Source organism: Arachis ipaensis, chromosome B09, assembly GCF_000816755.2.
Source record: "Arachis ipaensis cultivar K30076 chromosome B09, Araip1.1, whole genome shotgun sequence".
In the NCBI taxonomy this organism is placed as follows: Eukaryota; Viridiplantae; Streptophyta; class Magnoliopsida; order Fabales; family Fabaceae; genus Arachis; species Arachis ipaensis.
This window is the reverse complement of record NC_029793.2, coordinates 146,580,192-146,601,124: the sequence shown is the minus strand read 5'-3', so window position 1 is coordinate 146,601,124 and position 20,933 is coordinate 146,580,192. Positions and strand designations below refer to the sequence as shown.

The 20,933-nt window shown below is 34.5% G+C and overlaps 5 protein-coding genes across 5 annotated transcripts in view; 4 read left to right on the top strand and 1 right to left on the bottom strand.

The window, feature by feature from the left end:
- LOC107619200 (F-box/LRR-repeat protein At3g48880) lies at positions 1,847–4,835 on the top strand. The gene is made up of 3 exons (XM_016321440.2): positions 1,847–2,040; positions 3,200–3,594; positions 3,989–4,835. The coding sequence occupies exons 2-3, from the start codon at positions 3,236–3,238 to the stop codon at positions 4,545–4,547; spliced, it is 918 nt and encodes a 305-aa protein (XP_016176926.1). The 5' UTR covers positions 1,847–2,040; positions 3,200–3,235; the 3' UTR covers positions 4,548–4,835.
- On the top strand, positions 7,615–8,764 carry LOC107617561 (membrane steroid-binding protein 2). Its single transcript, XM_016319338.2, has 2 exons — positions 7,615–8,006; positions 8,089–8,764. Exons 1-2 carry the CDS (start codon positions 7,684–7,686, stop codon positions 8,372–8,374), a joined length of 609 nt encoding a protein of 202 aa, XP_016174824.1. The 5' UTR covers positions 7,615–7,683; the 3' UTR covers positions 8,375–8,764.
- LOC110266990 (E3 ubiquitin-protein ligase ATL6-like) lies at positions 15,341–16,261 on the bottom strand. The gene has a single exon (XM_021112106.1). The coding sequence runs from the start codon at positions 16,259–16,261 to the stop codon at positions 15,341–15,343; it is 921 nt and encodes a 306-aa protein (XP_020967765.1).
- LOC107617562 (protein phosphatase inhibitor 2) lies at positions 17,105–20,301 on the top strand. The gene is made up of 5 exons (XM_016319340.2): positions 17,105–17,267; positions 18,530–18,593; positions 18,772–18,884; positions 19,216–19,392; positions 19,917–20,301. Exons 2-5 carry the CDS (start codon positions 18,589–18,591, stop codon positions 20,087–20,089), a joined length of 468 nt encoding a protein of 155 aa, XP_016174826.1. The 5' UTR covers positions 17,105–17,267; positions 18,530–18,588; the 3' UTR covers positions 20,090–20,301.
- LOC107617563 (3-hexulose-6-phosphate isomerase) overlaps positions 20,530–20,933 on the top strand; it is a 1,236-nt gene continuing 832 nt past the window's right edge. Inside the window, exon 1 of the mRNA XM_016319341.2 lies at positions 20,530–20,931. Within this exon, the coding sequence (XP_016174827.1) occupies positions 20,831–20,931 (101 nt within the window). The 5' untranslated portion in view covers positions 20,530–20,830. The remainder of the gene's footprint in view (positions 20,932–20,933) is intronic.

Genomic DNA, 20,933 nt, shown 5'->3' with positions numbered 1-20,933 from the left:
TTGTTTCTATTTCATTATTTTATTATAAAATTAATAAAAATGTAAGCTTTATAAATAATAAACATTCAAAATAATAGAATTAAATTTCTATTAATTTTATAATAAAATAATAAAAAAATTGAAAAAGTGAAGTCTTATCAAACTAGAATAATCAACACGTGATTGGTGGATTGTATTTTGGTCATTGACTAATGTTTTAACAATATTAAAATATTTTTTTTCCAACCAATAAAGTAAGTAACACATATTATAAACCCAATAGTCACCAAAAAAAAATATATTATAAACCCAAAATAATAATATAGTCATACAAATTCTTCATCTTAGTCTGCGCTCTTCACCATCAAGAGAACAAAGTGGAATTGCGGATGAATTCGTAAATTTTATTTTATTTATTTTTTTAACCAAAGATAGGAGACTTGAACTCGTTAGGGATAATAAACATCAAGTTGATTTTGGAGTTTACCAAGGATCGAATTCATGACCTTTTGGATCTAGAAGTCTAATACCATGTTATGATACCACTTATTCCAGAAGCTTACGCTGATAGAAAAAGGTAACACTAATAGTTATATCTTTAATACTCCCTAAACCTTTATTGTACAGATATTCCATTGGCTCCCCGTACTTTTCGTTATAGATTACATCTTGTTTGCCGAGTTTGAAAGTGTAAGAGAGTAGAGACGATGTCTATATCTTTACCTGAGAGGGCAATATTTTTGGTGGTTATCATTATCTCATTCAAGATCAGAGTTTGCGAACCATTACAAGGAGTTTGGGTATCTTTGTTCCACGTGTCTATTCCTGATATGTTAGTAATACAGTAATACTGTCTGGCCTAAGAAAGGGAGCTGACTTTTGTTTTTGTTTCAAGTAGCTCAAAAACATCTCTTGAGACCACCAAACTAAATCAATATCGAATCATTTGTAAATATGGCACGAAATAAACATGTTTTTTTTTTATATATATATTCCCTGCCTTACACTATAAACAAAGGATACTATACTTACCTTAAGTATACATACTTCGATCCTACTCCACCACCAATTTATTTATTTAGAATTTTAGATCATTGTCAAATTAAAAATTCACCTTTAATCCTCTCAAAAGCCAAAATCTAAGTCAACTTAAAATCTAGATTAGCACTTCGTTAACAAATACTAACATTAAAAAATGCTAATGTACTCTTCAATTAACCCATTTTCCTCTCTCAAAATTTTAGGTTTTTTTAAGAAATGATGAGATAAATTCCTAATGTGAGTATTAATATTAAGGGCATATGTATTAATATATATGAGTGAATTCCAAAATCAAATATTTTAGAGAAAATGACAAATAACTCTCTCACTTTTTGTTCCGCAGACATTTTCGTTCCTAACCATTAAAAAATATTTTTAAATCCCCGACCTTCACAATACTTGGACAGATTAGTCCCTGACGGAGGCATTTGGACGGAGGGACTGATCCGTCCAAATTTTATGAAGGTCAAAGACTTAAAAGTATTTTTCAATGGTAAAGGACAAAAATATCTGCAAGACAAAATGTTAGAGATCTATTTGTCTTTTTCTCAATATTTTATAAGCAGCAGAAATATTTACATCAAAAGTGGAAACAAATCAAATCCAATGAGTAACATGTTTCAGCTACCTACCTACCTAACTGGCTACGGTCATCACATCTCATCTCAGTTCTCACGTGAGAGAGAGAGAGAGCAACTGGCAGGCAACACTTGTCACTCGTATTTCCTGTCAGCCCCAAAACTAACCCGACGTTTCCATGTCAGAAACTAAAAAAGCCAAGCCTCTTTCGGTAAATTTCATCCAGCCCTTCGAATCTGGACTTTATTGCCATTTTGCCATTTTCTACTTACATGTCTGAATAATATAAATTAGCAAATTACAAAAACCCCCCAAACAAAAAAGAAAAAAAAAACATGGACACCTCAAAACCTTTGCACTTGTTCATCCTCAACACTGCTACTCAACAAGGACGACGACGCCAATCTCATCACCATCGCACACTGCTTCTCTTGTCTCATGGTATCTACTCCCTCTCTCTTTTCTCTTTTCTCTTTTCTGCCTATCAAACTACTTATGTCGACGGAAATTTTTTTTAAAGAAACTGGAGGAAATTGGAGATCTCCATCTAGAATGATCCACCCATAATTGTTTGAACTTCCATGTCTCCTTTTGTTTTCATTTCGAATTCTGGATTTCTTAGATTTGGTTAATCAGAGTAGCGGTGGTATTTGGTTATGGACTTGTTCTGTTTTGGATTTCCAACTTTTGAGATCTGGTGCAGAGAATCTCAATTGAATGTGGCAGTTGGTATTCTCTTGTTCTTTCTTATCAATTCTTCATTTCTCACTCATTTCATTTTCAATTACTGAAGATGAGGTACTTCTTTTTTCCAAAACTAGCCCTATACTCATACCCATACCCATACCAGATTTGCGACTTGAGATTGGTTGAGTCAAGGATCTATTTTAATCAGGGGGGAATTTGGATACAAGTTGATTCTGTGATTCAGTGATATCGAACCAGTATCACTTCTGCTAATTTCTTGAATAATAACAACCAAAGTTGTCTTGTAATTTGAAATTGTAGGTAGGGTGGTTCTTAGGACTTGAGAGTATAATAACAATTAACAGAGCACTTTCTGGATTAAATCCTCCTTTGTGTAAATGAAAAGCTAGTGCCTTGATATGATTCTTAGGAAATGGAATCTACCTACATCTTTCTTAGTTTTTATGGTTTGTCCCTTTTGATCATCTTAGTACATTGCATCCTCTGTTATCTATGAACATTTGTGATATTCGAGGTTGCTATTAGCTAAGATTATGATTTTACATTGGATTGAGGGGGATGCAAACACGTAAAATGTGGAACATAACATGGATCATAAGATCCTCCACAATGACATTTTCATAAATATATATGTCATGCTACTTCATATAAATACATAAATAAATCACAGTTAACCTAATTAAACTTAAACTTAAGATGCATAAATAACATCATGCCTTTTGCCACCTTTAACTACACTGCCGAAGACAACCAAATATTTGACAATGTGTTGATGCTGTTAATTGTTGTCCCACTTTGTTTATTTATAAATATGTATATTTTTGTTTATATGTTCTCCTATATACTTTTTCAATTTAGTGGTTTGAACTAGTTGTTGGTATTTTTTTTATAGATTGAAATTCAGTAAGAATCTTAGGAAATTGGCATAATGGAAGATGGTGATTATAGCATAAGGAGATGGGAGGATCTGGACATAGATATTTTGGTGAAAATTTTTCAGCTGCTCGACATCTTTGAGTTAACGGCTGGCATAGCTCATGTTTGTAGTGCGTGGCGTATGGCTTGCTGCGATCCACTTCTTTGGAAGACACTTGATTTGTCAATGTTAAAATCTAATTTCATCAAGATTCCATTGGAGCCATTTGTTTATGTTGATGGACGGTCTGACAGGAAATTAACCCGTTTATTGAAGATTTCCTTGAGTCTTAGCAGGCAGAGTATAATGACTTTGATATTTCACTTCAACTTGTATGTGAGTGATGAACAGTTGACATACACTGCTGAAAGGTAATTTCAACATTCTCTTTATGTAAACATATAAGTCCATATTCTCTATGATTCTATATATATGATAATTAATTCTTATAACTTAAAGTTTGATGATATGCTGACATATTTTATGAATTGATTGTAAAGCCAACGTTGCTTGTTGCTAAAACAATAATTTTTTGAAACTAGCTTTTCATCAGACTTTCTTGTTTATTCTTTCCCTCCTGTGCTGGAATGTATCTGAAAAGTAATAAACTGTTAGCAAAACTTACAAAATAGAGTAGTTTACTTCCATTCCCTTTTTTTCTTTGTTTTTTTTTGTGTCTTCAGTTACCGAACTATGACAGTCCTTCAAAATGGAGAATGCATGTGCAGTTCCCTGATTAGTTAATTGTCTTGATCCCTTTTGCAGGTGCCCAAAACTCCGACGGCTTGTTCTGCCAGCATGGAACAGAATTAAGAAAACAGGAATGTGCAAGGCTATTCGCGGCTGGAAAGATCTCGAGTCTTTGACAATGCCTAGCATAGCGAATCCCCCATATCTTCTGGAAGAAATCTCAAATCACTGCAAGAACTTCAGTGAACTAAAGATCATGGGGCCATGCGACATTTACTTCGCTTCATCTCTTGCTAAGTTTCTTCCGAAATTGAAAGTCTTGAGCCTTCGATGTTCAATGCTGTATAAGGATGTTCTTATTGTGATCCTAGATGGCTTGCAACATTTAGAAGTGCTCAACATATCACATTGCATCTTGATGGAAGCCGTTCCACCTCCTCAGCATAAAAGAGTTGTCAAAGAAATTGATCAGAGTATCCGACGGAAGGCTTCTCGGCTGCGCGAATTCATCACGTGCATGGACGACAACTGCATCATGTGCAATCGCACAAGAACTGATGAAGGGCTGGTTAGGTGGTACAAGTACGAGGAGGGGCTGTGGAAAGCAGATGAGGTCAGGTCCCTTGCACTCTAAGCAGAGTCAAAAGTGGTATGTTAATATAGTGAGTGATGCGGTTGTTACAGATGTCTGTAACATTTTCTGTTGTTTAGTATTCTGCTCCCTTAGTTGTAGATGAAATAAACAAAAGCTGAATTGTTAAGATGAATGTGTCGATACCCTCTAGAAGGTGTTAACTGAATATTGTAAGTTTGTAACTGTACATAGGAATAATAAATGTTCAATGCTCTAAGTGTAAGTCACGTTGTTAACTATGGCTGATTGAAAATATGGAATGCATGATGTTACCAATGAGTAATATTACACTGGACATAATCCGTTTGGCACTCTTGATTAGTATATGTGGAATCAAGAGACGGGAGCTTCTGAGAGTGATATATTAGATGAGATTTTGCGGCGAGTGGATGGTATCTTTGAATCATGTTCATCAAAGAGAAAACAGATGAGAAATGCATTGGAAAGCACGTGCATCATGTTCATGGAGCTTAAGTTAGAACTTATTAGACTGATCATAAGATAGTGATAGTCTAATATCGCAATTTCAAAATAAAAATTTTCCCTCCAGAAAAAAAAAATGATAATTTGATAACTATATCGACTTTTGACCAACTCCCAAAAACGGCAAAGGTAATATAATAAAGCTAGGTATCCAAATTTTTTTAAACCAAGTATTTAATTAAGAGAAAGTCTAAGGGGCAGCACTTTTATTGAAATCTGGATAGCATTTAACTATCAAAAGAAAAATGAATAATCCTACACCATTAGATGTCATCTCATAACATTAAAAATATTGATGATGGCTAATTGATAGCTATACATTACAAATTCTGTTGGCTCCCTAGCATTCCTCTTTAATTAAATCTCAGTGCGCTTTTTCAAGCATACGTATGTACAAATTGTGCTACTGTTTTCTTTTTTCTTTTTCCTATTCTTTTTTCTCTTTCTCTTTTTTTAATTATTGTTGTTGTCATTTTCTTTTGAGTATTTGTCAATTTTAGTTCTCGAAGAATTTTGGACCAGACATTTTAGTCCTTAACTAAAATTAATTACTCGATTGATTCTTAATAATTAACTCCGTCAGTCACTTAGTTCCTTTACTCTGTCAACTCTAATAAAAAACAAAATAGTTTCTGATAACTCTAACAGGAGACAAAATGATCCCTAACGCCCTCTGTTCGAAAACGATACTATTTTCCTCCAATTTCCATCATATCTCGCATAACTTTAACAGTCTAATACTGCAACTTCAAACTACACAATGCACGCTCTGTAACTTCAATGTTCACAAGAAGAAAAATTATCAACTTGTTCTCAACCAATTCATACTCAGGAAACTAATGACTATGTCTCTCAAGTACTTGTCATCTTCGATAGATCCCATAAATCTAGATAGCGAGTTCGAATGTCCGATTTGTTAAGACCCGTCGTCGTCGTCGTTGTCGCCATCTCCCTCCTCCTCTGCCCTAGCTATCATCTCCATGGACACATTGTCCACCGCTCTGATATCTTCATTCAGTTTTTTCTCCGAATTAATATTCAGTAATTACTTCAGTTTTCATATGAGCGGCGATGGCGACATTACTCGCTGTACTGATAGCTTGGATGCGAGGTCAAAGCTGTCTGTCAGCTTGGACTCCTGAAGAGAAGGAATGAAGCATTCAGGGTTGATTCCAAATGAGAATTTGCATATGATATCGAAGAAAAATCTTCTCATGATGTCCTAGTATCCAACAATCTATATTGCTTGCCGGAGAGTGGAGATAAGTGTGCCCTTGGAGTAGTTGTGGAACTTGGTCTTGAGGATGTGGTGGATGTTGTCGGGATTGGAGGGGATGCTGTTATCGAGGACATGAAAGTGGATGCTTTTGGTGAGTAAAGTGCGAAGAGATAGATGTACCAATCATAGAGATTTGGGAAGTGTGTGGTATTACTGGTATATGACATGTTAAGATAAGTGCAACACACGTGACAATTACACCATGACTTGATTTTAGAGCTGAAGAGGAAGAAGAAAAAGATGGAGAAAAAGACTATAAAGGTGAAGAAGGAGAGTATGAATGTTAGGATTATGCGAGATATGATAGAAATTGGGGGAAAATGGTGTCGTTTTTGAACAGAGGAGTCAGGGACCATTTTGTCCCCTGTTAGAGTTGTCAGCGACCATTTTGTCTAAGTGACCGATGGAATTAATTATTAGGGACCAATCGAGTAATTAATTTTAGTTGGAGACTAAAGTATTTGGTCTAAAATTTTTTGAAAACCAAAATGGATAAATACTCTTTTTTTTTCTTCTTGGACAACGTCGTCATCATCGGTCGGCATTATCGTCTACGTCTTGTACTTCTTCAACATCATGTTCTTCTTTTTTAACGTCGTCGTCTTCTTATTCTCTTATTTGATTCCTTCTCCTCATTCTTTTTTCTTCTCATCCTTTTTCATCATCATTTTTTGTTGTCGTCTTCTTGACTTTTTTTCTCTTATACATATATAGAAAATTAGAACACGGAAATATTGATGTACAACACAAAAAATTTTAAAAATTACATGTTTAAAATATTGACACTCAACCAACAAAATATGTATATCACATAAATTTTTGTACACAACACATAAAATTTAGTGCATAATACAAATTTTTTTTAAAAACTCTACGTAACTAAAACATTGATACTCAACTAATAATATACACACAGCATAAAAATTTTAGTGTATAATAAAAATTTTTTACTTACATTATAGAAATTTTTGCACAATATAAAATTTTTTAAGAAACTACATATTCAGAACATTAATTTATCTAACTAACAAATTTTATTTGCGATACAAATTTGTGTATTGTGTAAAAAATTTTATATTATATGAGTAAAATTTTATATCAATAAATTTTTGTATTATCTAACAAAAATGCATGAACTTAAACCATGCGAAAAAGCAAAAAAAACAAATGATCCTATGCGCATAATTTTTTTGTTAGACTTATGTAAATTTAGTTAGAGTTGGTTAAAAAAAATGTTTGTAGCAGGACTCAATAGTTAATAATAGTACTAATATTTGATTTTGTATTATTTTATTATAAAAAGGCAAAAACAAAAATAATCGCTCTGGTCTGTGGTTGGGTCTGTAGAAGTGAGAAGAGAGAGAAGAAGGAGGCATGGAAGTGCAGCAAATATGGGAGACGGTGAAGGAGGCCATCGTGGCCTACACAGGCCTAGCTCCGGCCACTTTCTTCACGCTGGTGGCGCTCCTCTTTGCCGTTTACTACGTGGTTTCGGTGATGTTCGGGTCGCCAGCATACGAGGACTATCGGCGCCACGGGGAGAGGGATATGGAAGAGGAGCAGATGCCACCTCTGAAGCCGCCAGTCCAGATTGGTGAGGTAACTGAGGAGGAGCTCAAGGCCTACGATGGCACCGATCCCGAGAAGCCCCTTCTCATGGCCATCAAAGGTCAGATCTATGATGTCTCCCAAAGCAGGTACCTTTCTTTTTTCTTCAACTCTGAAATTGTGAGTTGACCTTTGGTCAAACCTAGTTTAATCCCTGTTTTTGGATTGCAGGATGTTTTACGGACCCGGTGGACCCTATGCTCTTTTTGCAGGCAAGGATGCCAGCAGAGCTCTCGCTAAGATGTCTTTTGAAGACAAAGACCTCACTGGGGATATTTCTGGGCTTGGCCCTTTCGAGATTGAAGCCTTACAAGACTGGGAATACAAGTTTATGACCAAGTATGTTAAGGTCGGTACCATCAAACAAACTGCACGGGATTTGGATGTTGATTCTAAGCCTACTGAAGCTGCCCACTCTGAAACTCCCTCTCATGTTGATGCTCATAAAGATGAGTAAATGGAAAAGGGGTTGCTGAGAAGCCTTAGAAAATATGAGACTGGTTTACTTTTTGTGCTATGCTATTCATGCTTTGTTGGAATGTTAAGTCTAAGATCAATAAGTAAGGAATTACTAGTGATAAGTTTGAGTGATATCTTTCTTTTTCCTCCATAATATGTATATTAGTTAACAGCAACAGATCAATAACATTTGGGAGCATATCTTGGGCCAAGTAGTGGTCTTTCTGTATTAATATTTGATACGATGGCAAGAATAAACGAAGGGTTAGAACTTAGAAGTATCTGTGATGAACTTTGCATTGCTTCTTTTACTTGAAAACTGCTTGATGGAAGTTCCAAGTAACTGATGTGATTTGATAATTGAGAGGGGATGCTGTGATGCCTTGGATGATGTGAATGTCATTTTTACTCATCTTTCTTTGAGTGGATTAGATGCTCCAATAGTTAGAACTACCCCACAGTCTACACTCTACCTGATTCCTTGTTAAATCTTTGCACTGCCTACGGAGTTCTCTTTTGGGAATATCCAGTAATGGACTTGTTTGGTTTCAGTTTTCTGCAATGCTAAAATAGAGGGAGACAGGGACATTCGGAATTAACCTTTTTTATTATAACCTTGTCTAGCCGTAAAGTCAAGTAAACTATTTTATTCAATTAAGAGTTTGATTCGGTCAATCGAAATTGCGTGTGGATTTGTCCGTGGAATATAATGTATTCAATAAGTAAAAAAAATTCATCAACTTTTGTTCCCATTCTTGAATCAGCATTTATGTCACTCATTTTATTTTAAGAAGCAGCCTGCACCAAGCAGACTTCTCTTGGTGGTGGTACCGGGTTAGATTTATCACTATTTAAGAATCTTAAGCCTATCTCATTTTCTTGTTTAGTACGCATTGAAATTTGGCATGGTAATCCTAATAGCTAGCTAGGCACAGTTGAATATTGAAAGGAAACTTATCATTATGAGATCAATTGATGAAATGGAGTTTTTTCATATATAATAAAAAATTAATTTTGATGCAATATGTAAAACTGTTTTACATTGACAGCATAAATAATCTAAAAGAACAGTTATGATTGCACAACTGAGTAAGTCAGTCCATCAAAATTAAACTCGTATAATATTTAATGGGTTGGCATAATTTCCTATTGATTACATATTGCTTAGTTTGAAAACAAACTTGTGAGGTCAATTGACGCCTTATTTTCAAATAAAATTCTCTCTCACAGAAAATTATTGACAAATTATACTTATATCCCTAACAATAATGGTGAGAAGCATATGAAATATTCTTTATTTACCAACATGCACAGAAAATCCATCTGAGTGTTTCATAATTAAGAAACTAATAATAATTTCTTCTATCACTTAATTACGTAGCCACTTGTCTGGTTTGAGCAAAGTCAACCTCTGGCATTTGGCATACGTGCGTGAGTCGCATAATGTGCTTAGCAACAAATCATCTTTCTCAACGATTGAAAACTATTTTATTCATGAATTCACACCTTGTAATTAATATGTCTATATTGCTTACTTATTATTATAGACTCGCCAGCTTGCCTTAGGCTTCATTCAAGTATTCTTAGAAGCAATAATAATAAATTTCTTCATTCTATAGTCTCTCCTTTTCAGACCAGGGTTATGATGGGAGTTCCAAGACGTTCAATCCTTTTTCTGCTTCTCATCATATTTGTGCTGTCTATATTGTTGCAAGGATCAACCTCTCGTTTAATCAATGATCATCATGTTGATTGGAATAGGAGAGCAGAAGAGAAAAAGCATTCCTCCATGTTTATGCAAAGTTATTCTGCTATTCTTTCCTCTTTGAATTCCAAGTCCAAGAACAAGAAGCAAATTCATGCAGTTTCACACCGGCTGGTTCCTTCAGGACCAAACCGTCTTCATAATTGATCCTCCTGGATCCCTTATGCATACATAAATTAAGAGTTAGTCATCTTTATTATTTCCTTTCTAGATTTTGGGGTACATATATATATGTGTAGTGTTATTTAATATAGGGTAAAGTATATTTTTTGTCTGAAGTTTGACAAAAGTTTCAAAAATACCTCTAAGTTTTATTTTGTCCTAAAAGTTTTCGATTTGCATCAAATATACCCCGAACTGCTAATTTTTCAAAAAATTTAAGACCAATTCAACAACAATTTCATAAGAACAACCCTCAACACAAGCAAATCAAGCATAGTTTTCATGCATTATTGTTAGATTTGTCTTAATTTTTTTGAGAATTTAGCCGTTAAGGGTATATTTGATGCAAATCGAAAACTTCTAGGACAAAATTAAAACAAAATAAAACTTAAGGGTATTTTTAAAATTTTTGCTAAACTTCAGAGACAAAAAATATATTTTACCCATTAATATAATTACTTTTTGTTGTCAATTTTTATGGCATATATATGTAGGGCAAGGTAGGTGAAGCTGGTTATGGATTATGCAGATAATAGATAACTAGAAAAAAGGGAATAAAGTTTGCAAGTACTCCTTTAATTTGTTTTTGGATTAAGCCATTTGTCTTGATGTGTGTTTCTATCATGTGATCATATGATATTTCATTTTTTTTCCCTAGAAGAATGTATATGATACAGTGTTTATATTCTTATATGATGCTCTATTCAATTCACCCTAGTTTGATCATCAGTGACCACAGAATTTTACACCCTAAAATCTCATCAGTTCTATAGAGATTTAGTTTGACCGATCCCCTAGGAATCATAAAGGAAGATAGCTAATTAGCATGGGAATTAGTACTAGTGCTATTATTATTATATCTTGAACTCATCAGAATGTTGCATTTTGATCGTTGACCAAACACAAGTACAGCTTTTAGGGAATTGAATGAATATATAGAAATCAAAGTGCAACCGGATGGGATCGCATGTAATTTTGGTCATGATAGTTTATTCACCACAATATTGACTTTTTAAGCACTATTAAAGTGGTCTTTGGAACTTCATACTAGTAATAGCAACTTCTTGAGCTTTTTTTTTGGATTGAGCTTCCTAAGTTTTTTTTTTTTTGGTCCTTTTAGACAGACCTTGTGTGTCTTATATGTTTATTAACTACGTTAGGAAGTCCTTTTGGCAAGCGGAATATTCTTCTTCATTGGATAATGGTGGGACTTTTTGAAGTAAAAACCCTAACTACATCCTATAGGGTTAATAAAAACAAAACGTTCTTTTTTTTGCACTTGGAAAACAAAGGTTAAGACCCACACCAATCCTGACAAAAAAAACCCACTGGAAAAACAATAAAACCCACACTAATTTCGATTTTATGCATATTGCAATTTATTGGTCAATGATAAACTCTCAAATAAAGTTTTAATCCACAACAAATTAATTATTAATTTCTTAGACTAAAAAATACTATAAACAACTAATAGAAAAAAAACATCATTTAATTCAAGGATTTGCCTTACTTTTAACTAGAGCTATTATGGTATTCTTTAACTAATTCTACATATAATAAACAATTAAATAAAACTAGGAGGTTCTACTTCTACCTAGACCTTTCACCTTTGTAATGCTATGAAGTAAATTCTAGTAATAGTTTTTGAGATTCACATAATTATCTAACTTAGTTCTTAAAATTTTATTAGAGCACTGCTAGGGAGTCAGCAGTTTTTTAACTTTTGGGCTAGCAAACAACCAGCATAAACATGTTAATAAAAATGGATGCAAACTTAACAAATAGAAAACAAATACACAAAAAAAAATATCAGCATAAAAATGCATACTGGCTGAATGATGGTTAAATCTTAATATATTTGCTGGTCCTGAGAATTTCCAATTTTATTATAATGATCTTTTAGATTGAGTTTCGAATACCATAATAGTCCTTGGACTTCTTTTTGGTGGTGACTCAATTCTTATGATGTGGCTCTTCTGTACCATATTAGAGTGTGCAATGAATAATTAATATAGCTAGACTACAATTAGACCCAATTTGATCTATTTTTCATTATATAATCCTAATTCTTCTTCTTCTCTTTAATTTGGTGCTAAAATTACTCTATTTATTATTAAGTTATTTTTTTCTGATTAAACTAAATTAAATATTTAAGACAAATAGATTCAACAACCATATATTTACTTGAAAAATATAATCTCAAAACTGAAACTATTAAAATCCAAACAAAATTATTATCGTGAATAAACTCACAACACAAAAAATCCCAAAAGTAATAGCAAAAAATTTTCAAAGAAAACTAAAATGAAAACGACACTGTTTTTCGAAATGCTTAGAATCTGAACTTGGTAAAGAACCAAAGATTTTTGCCAGTCTTGAACTTCTTCTCGAGCCTCTTCTTGGTCTCCTTTAGCACCGCAACCTTCTTGTCCTTCAAATCCATGTAAAGCATGTAGGGACATCACATCTTGGAAGTTAACCATCTTAACCAACACCTTCACGTGCAACTTCTTCGCCGTCTTCTTGACCCACGTATCGGCCTTGCAGCACGATAACCACTTTGTTACGCCATGAAATGGTATTTGTTAGTGTTTCTATTCTTCAAATGAAGCAACATGGCATGCATTGCTCCCTGTCATTCTCAATGAGATAAGCACGTGGTCAATTCACCTTATCCACATTGCGAAATTGCAACCACGTATATACATGGGACACTCATTTTCTGTTTGTTTGATGCATTTATAATTCTACTACAATCTGCAAGAAGATACATGCTCCCTTCATTATGACATATAATACTCACTTGATTGCAACTTTGAACATCACTCGAACCTTCTGGATCTCGTAGTCTCCCGCGAAAAGTAAAATACACCAAACATTTTTGTGTCAAAATAATTTTCATGATAAAAATTCAGGTGAGGTCGACTCCAGGAGAAGTTGATAACATTTAATCTAATGGCTCTCAGGTATCAATTTCACGTGAAGTCGACTGCACTTAAGTTTCCACCAATTTTTATAATAATGTTAGTTGTCATTTTATTTTCAGCTTTTAGTTAGTTTTTTTAAAGATTTATTTGCTTTATGTTTAAAAATACCTAATTGCACTGCTAATTTGCCATATAAAAAGATTTTATACTTAAAATATGTAGGGGTGAGCACGGATAGCGGGTACCCGATTATCCGTTCGAATCCGAATCAAACCAATTAAATTGGTTCTGAAATCAACGGGTAATCGGGTTCAACCCGAACCAAACCGATAATTTTATTAGTGATTGGTTCGGGTATTGGTTTTGGGGGTGCGGAACCCGAAGCAACCCGTGAACCCAATCATATAATAATTAAATAAAAAAATAAAAAATATATATATGGCTTTTCCATTAATTTTAATATGTTTAGATTTTAATGAGTTTAGTTTTTAATGTATTTGATGTTTAACATGTTTGGATTATTTCTATTGATGTTATATGTTTTATTGTAGGGGTGTTCAAATCCAAACCGATCCAAATTAAACCGCTCATCTAATCCGATCCAAACCGAAAACCGATTAAAACCGCACTAATTCGGATTTGATTGGATTTTATTTTTTATAAACCACTGGATTGGATTGGATTTCGGATCTACTTTTCATAACCATTCCAATCCAATCCAAACCGCACAATGTGCCATAATATTAATATTTTATTATTATGTTTACAATTATACTTATAACATGTTCAATTTGTTATACATTTTTCTATTATTCATGTATTATTATTATTTAATAAATATTTTATGTTGAAAATGTTATTTATTTATTTATTTTAACTAACCTATAATTTTATTTCTATTGTTATGTTATCGTTGGCTTTTTAAGATATTGTTAAGACTTGTTATGTCATTGTTGATTATTTAAAATTTGATGTTGAGACTTGTTATATGTATTTAAATTTTTTATTTTAAAAACCGTAAATCCAAACCGATCTAAACCACTTGTAATCGAATTGGATCGGATCGGATTTCCAAAAAAATTTCATTCAATCCAAACCGCACCGCATATAAATTAAGCGTTCGGATCGGATGACTTTTTCCCTTAAAACCGAACCAAACCGCACCGCGAACACCCTTATTTTATTGTACTTGTTGAATTTTTAAGATAAAAATTTTGTTTTTTTTTATGAATTTCTGGTATCCAATTATCCGAATCGAACCAATCCGTTCTTAATCGGTTTGGTTTGGTTCGGATACATATATAAAAAAATACAAATTCAAACCAAACCGAACCATACTTAACCCTAAAAATACGTCAAAATTATTAAATAAAAATGTAATCAAATCTGTCATTATTTAACTAAATTTAACTATCTAATTTTATAACTTCACATAATTGTATCTTTACTTAAATTTTCAGCGTTAAACATTCTTACTAATGTAAATAATTTTTCTTTATTCTTTTCTATTCCAAACTAAACCACCCATCAAATTTTATCCAAAAAATGTTATTATAGCAACTCAAATCTTACATTAATCGCACCTTAATCAAGTTAAATTAAGGGATTAGCGAAGATTTTTGTAGGCCAATAATGTCTACAAATTAAATCCAGAAAATAGTGCACCGTAAACATTTCCACAAATGGAACAAAAAGATATATATTGCTTTCTCTTATCTTTTCTGGCATTCATATTTGTACATGTTTGCTAATTGCTACCGTTCAATATCAGTAAGCTATTAAAAGCGAATATATCCAAAAACAAAAAATATATGATTCGACTAAAAAAATTAAAATAATAAAAAAAAATTATATAAATAACCAATAATTTTTTTTGAACAATATGAACAACCACTAATCAAATCAAAACACACTATACTTTTAAATTACTCACTTAAATATTAATATTAGAATAACTATCTGCACACAAATGAACATCCAATATATTCATTCTTTATATTTTCATTCTCTATCTATACTTTTCTTAAAAAAAACATAGTTGATTCATAATGTGGCTACCATGGGTGTTCACAGAGAGAGCAGCATGAGCAGAAATTGATACTCTCACTACTCACTGCCCTCCATTATTCTTCCATACTCTTCCCTTCCCTCTAACAGAGCTCTGACCCTTCTTACCTCTGCTGCTACCTCCTTCCGTGTCACTCCAACACAATCCTTTCTTCGAACACTCCGCCGCGTTGTAGCTCGCCGAACGCTGCGTCATCATCACCCCATGGTTCACCATAATGTACCTCCTCACATCCTCCGGCAACCTCAGCGTATACCTCTCCATACACTCTCCTGCCTCCACCACCGAGTGCCCCGTCGTATTCGACCTCTTCAGAACCCTCCCCTTCCCACCAAGCTTCCCTTTTGCCGCTCTTTCCGGCATCCCTTTATCTTCTTCGTTGTTCCGCTGTCCCTCACTCGCGTCACGCGCCAACGGGCTCCCCTCAATTATGCTCTCGCCACCCACGCTCTGTTCTGCTCTGTTTCCAGAACCGTCTTCTTCGTGTTCTTCTTCTCCCTCGCCGCTCAATTGTGTTATCACCGAAATGGCGACTTGGGAGGGATATTGGTTGAGATTGGCGCGGCAAACGGGGCAGGTGACGTGGGAAGAGAGCCAGGCGTCGATGCAGGGAGGGTGGAACACGTGGTTGCAGTGTGGAAGCAACCGAAGAGTGTCGTTGCCGGTGAACTCGGTGAGGCAGACGGCACACTCTAGCGGAGCTTCTTTGCGGATTCTGAGGTCCTTGATGCTGGAATAGAACACGATGGGGAAGGTTTCGAGGATGTCGGGGCTGATGCCGCCGTTGCAGCAGGAACAGGGCAAGTGTGTGATATTGCTCTGTTGTTGAGTAAAGTATGGCTCTGTGCAGCGGCGGAGGAAGGCTACGAACGCGGCGAGGAATATGAAGGTTCCGAGGATGGTGGCGATGAAGAGGAAGGTTGAAGGGTCCCAGGGGTTGTCGTTGGAGGAAAGCGGTTTCATCGGCTGGAGCGGGGACTGTGCCTCTGTGCCATTGCCATGCTGATGGAGAATGAGAATGAGCATGAGCAAGAATTGCAAGTGTAATGGTTTAGGTTTGAATTTGGATTCAAGCATAGCTCCTTTCTTTTTTATTCAAGTTTGTTGTGTTTGGGTTTTTGACCAATTTCATAGGATCAGGGAAGTAGGAACGAAGGAAGGAAGGAAGTAGTTGTCATATTTATATCAAAATGCATGCTGAACTGAACGCCGCACTTTCGCTTTTCATGGAATACAAAACAAAACCAATTTAATTTAGTTAACACGGCTGTCATTTCTTTCTCATCAAGCAAATTTTATTTTTGAGAACTGCTATGTTTTTAATAAAAAAAAGTGTAAATATAAGACTATTAGATGAAAAAAATATAATAAATATTATTTGATATTCTCAGGCGTATATATTTCATACATTTTGTTTATAATTAGGTGGAAACTCAAATTCTTTAGATTTTATGTAAAGTTGATAATTGAAAATTGTTAGATAATTTGATTGATTTGACTAAATTTTTATTCAACAGCAGTCAGTTATCAACTTTAGATAAAGTCGACTGCACATGAGTTCTCATCTTATAATTATTAGTGGATTGAATTGAATACATTATTGATTCACTTTTTTAATTCTTATCATTTTAAAAAATTTAATAATTGATAATTCTCTTTTTATATAGATCTATATGATAATTCCTAAAAAATTAGCCTTATGTAATTATTTTTGTAACTAATATGACAACTGTTTTATACTTTTATTGGCATGTGCAAAGGAAGTGGTTCCACCTAATCCCCGCAATTTCAATTTTCAGGTAAAACTAAAAACTAAAAACTTTTCTCTCTCTCTCTCTCCAGCAGTTTGTTTCCCGAGAAAATGCGAGAAAAAATGCTACTTCATGTTTTGCCTTTATCATTTTAGCCGCTGTCTGGGGATGCTCTCTACTTGATCCTCAGATTTTATTCAACCAAACTTCTAAGTGAGGTTTTATCTCCGCCCGATCTACAATTGATTTTTCCCTCTTTATGTTGCTTTGTCTTTTCCTACTTTTTCTGTAAGCTAGATCGTGATTAGGGTAATCATTCAAATGTGTTAAATCGGTGCCTAACACCGTACTTGTTTCGACAATGAAGCAATTGCCATTTGCTTATTATGTTAACTGGACTCATGATTATGGAATTTTACCATTGTGCGGCGCCCTGCAAATTGAAATGGAATTGGCTTGTTTGAATATGCTTGCATGCTTTTTCTTGTTCATTCTTGCCACAGTTTCATGTTTCATTGGGATATTCTGCATTTCTGTGTTATTCAATTGCTTTGTGATTTATGTGATAATATTTTGTTTTCTCGCTCTTTAATTTTGTGAAATGCAAGCATCTTATCAATGAACTGTGCACTACCCCAAAGGTTTGCCCTTTAGGGTTGGACTGTATATTACCCTCATGAAATGTAATCCTTTTTGCCAGCATGGGATATGATGTCTAGTGTTTTGCCTTGGTAATGTTTTGGTATTGAATTCTGTTAGAATGGCTATTAACTGCGTTTCTTACCTGGAAGAGTTTGTTTGAGATATTATGAATGCAAGATATTATAAATTGATGGTAGTGTAGTTTTCCAACTTCATCTTGGACTAAGATCTTGAGAATAGTAAAAGTTTCATATATAAGAGTGTTGCATTGTCAAAGGCTGTATTTTCTTTTAACCACTATGGCTGCCACAGTAGAGTAGTAGAAACTTGTAAATCATTTATACTTCCATTGTAGTAGCAGCTCTCAATTTATGTCTGGTTTTCTTCACCCTTCGGTTTCTGTTTGCACATCAACTTGTCAATCTAATTTTCTTGTATTCGTTTCACTAATATTCACTGCCAGTTTGTTATTTAGCTTTCTTTTTATATATATGATATAATTGATCCAGTTCATATATTTCATCTTTATGTCTATATACATTCACACTGTTGTTCCTCGTAGAAGTAATTATCCAAGTTAGGTGATCAGACTTGGCCTCATAGTTTTTGGTATGGTTGGGTTTCCATGTGTTCACCATTTGCTGCTGCAAGATCAAATAATCAGTGTTTATATGTTTGTAGTGGTTGTGGACATTCTTTAACTTGTCCAGGGTGTTATTTCTTCATTGCTTCTGCATGCTCTCTCTTTATTTTACGTTATTTTATCTCGTCAAAGTTTGTGTTTTTGAATGTCAGGGTATTAACATATAAACTGGTTTTTGTTCTTCGGGTTTACCAGTTCACTTCGGGGAATAACTGCATGCATTTGGCGTTTGAAGAACCCATTCATCTACCAAAATGAAGTACTACTACCAATCTTCCTTTTTCGTTAATTTTCTTATTTAATGTGGGAAATGAAATTTAAGTTGAATTCTTTGGATTACTGTAATTTGTGTATCTGGTGAGCTAAGAATTCTGTTCATGTGGAATGAATGGCTAAGTCTGAATATCTTGAATATTTCATTTGTTATCACATTGCAGATCACGTGTAAGATGGGATGAGGCTAACATTGTAGAAATTGAATCAACCAAACCCGTGAGGCAGAAAATTACTGAGCCGAAGACTCCGTATCACCCTATGATTGATGATGAAGGCATGGAAAGAACACTGTTAAAATTTTGCATTTTCTTTATCACTTTCTTGCATAGCAGAATTGGTTAAACCGTTTGATATTACAACAACAACGTCTTGTCCCACTATGTGGGGTTAGTTACATGAATCGAACTGTTTGATATTAGAGAAGAAATATTCTTCTACTTTAATATTGCATCTGTTATTCTAAAAACATAACTAACTGTTAAGGAAGTTTGAAATGGATCCTAAATTTTTTTTGGTGGTTTTAATGTTATCTCAAGCATGTCTCAGTCTAGATTAAAAGTCACTTATGTGCGGCTACATTTGATATGAACAACCAAATCTTTTAGATTCTCCATCTCCCATAAGAGGAAGCTTTGAGGAATGTGTTGATGGTGAACATTGTGAAACAAATGCCGTATCAGCCTTTGATGATGCGGCTTCTGGTAGCAGAAAAGGCACAAAGGAGTCTGATGGCTGGACGTCGTCAGAGGATGAGGCAGAAGCAATGGAACAAGATGATGATGGTAATATTAAATCTTCATTTGTTGTGACAAAGATATGAACCTTCTATCCATTTTATTGCAACCATCACTTTTTCTATCTGCTTGTGCTTTTTATTAGTGAGATTCCGTATTGATATTCAATTTCCAATCCAAATAATTCAAATCTTTCTATAGTTTACCCTATCACCTTAATATGTATAATCAATTACGACATGTAATAGATGTGGCTGGCACTGCACAAGCATAGCAAGCTGCTAGTTGCTGTATCCAATTTCAAAACTTCGGTAAATCAAGAATTGTATGTTACTGGACATCATATTTATCACCAATATTTTATTTTAATTTAACTTTGTTGCAAAGACAGCTATAAGAAATGCTTGATTACAAGTTGGTGCATTTGACCCTTACCAAGAGCTTCTTTTGGGCATTTCATTTCTTGATCCCCTCTGGGCTATATGTGTGTGTGTGTGTGTGTTTTAACTGATTGATTACTTTATCTATTGTAACCTGAAATTTTTTTTCCCTTGGCTGGGATTCTGAAACAGATAAGAATTTGAGTTTTAAAGAGCAGAGAAAGGCCCACTATGATGAATTCCTGAAAGTTAAAGAGCTGAGGCAGAAGGCTTCTCTTGTAGAGGACGAAAGTGACGAGGATAACAATGCCGAGCTAACCAAGGGGAAGGGGAGCAGTGACAAATCTGCAGTGAGTGCTAGCTGAAGGGACTGTGACATCACCGGGTAAAGGAAAAGATTGCCCATTCAATGCCTCAAACTAATGTTTCTTACACAGTGATCAACAAATAAAACCCACTCTCTGGTTTCGTTATTCATTTCATTCTGTGGGCAGGACATAACAGAACGATTTCACTGTATTCCTTGTGTCATTTGTGTGTAAATAGTTCATCCTTTTCCACATGCCGATCCTGTCTGTTTATCTTTTATTTTTCTTTTTGTGGGATCACTACACACTATATTATTTATCCAAAGACTAAAATTGCATCATCCGTACATACTCCTGTATGACTCACTACTCACTAGGAAGCATTACTGCAATAAGATTTCTTTAAGGTATTATTTAGTTGATCCGACTCCGATTGGCTTCTTTAAGAAGTAAAGATTGAGGTAAGTTGCTTTGATGAATGAATTTTGGCATCAGGTTTAGCTTAGCTTGTTCACATGCACGTTTTTGTCTCCAGTCTCCGGATGTAGGAGGTCATCATATTTATCCATCTTGGCATCATTTTAGTGCTATGTTTGGCTTAATAAGACATTATGGGGTGGTACAATGTCATTTTCCCATCCGTGCTTTTTTATGTGGAACAAAATTTTTGCCAATATTATCTATTCAAATATCATATTTAAAAAAACAATATTTTAAGAGTTAAGATTCATTAAGGATAGAAATAGAGAGCAGAAACTCTCGGTTCTAGGCGCAATAGGTCCGCGAAGAAGAATAAGCATGAAATCTGCTCAATCTAGGTCGGATGAAGCAGGTTCAATGGCCGCAGAAATCTGCAGCCAAATAGCATCCATATTCTCAAAGCCCACCCACCCGTACCCGC

What these genes read in the sequence shown, in the direction of transcription:
- LOC107617562 (XM_016319340.2), top strand. An exon ending in CCCTATGATTGATGATGAAG is followed by an intron (nt 18,885 to 19,215) that starts GCATGGAAAGAA and finishes CAAATCTTTTAG; the next exon opens with ATTCTCCATCTCCCATAAGA. An exon ending in AATGGAACAAGATGATGATG is followed by an intron (nt 19,393 to 19,916) that starts GTAATATTAAAT and finishes ATTCTGAAACAG; the next exon opens with ATAAGAATTTGAGTTTTAAA.
- LOC110266990 (XM_021112106.1), bottom strand. Translation starts at nt 16,261, where the DNA reads ATGAAACCGCTTTCCTCCAACGACAACCCCTGGGACCCTTCAACCTTC.
- LOC107619200 (XM_016321440.2), top strand. Translation starts at nt 3,236, where the DNA reads ATGGAAGATGGTGATTATAGCATAAGGAGATGGGAGGATCTGGACATA. An exon ending in TTGACATACACTGCTGAAAG is followed by an intron (nt 3,595 to 3,988) that starts GTAATTTCAACA and finishes TCCCTTTTGCAG; the next exon opens with GTGCCCAAAACTCCGACGGC.
- LOC107617561 (XM_016319338.2), top strand. Translation starts at nt 7,684, where the DNA reads ATGGAAGTGCAGCAAATATGGGAGACGGTGAAGGAGGCCATCGTGGCC. An exon ending in TATGATGTCTCCCAAAGCAG is followed by an intron (nt 8,007 to 8,088) that starts GTACCTTTCTTT and finishes TTTGGATTGCAG; the next exon opens with GATGTTTTACGGACCCGGTG.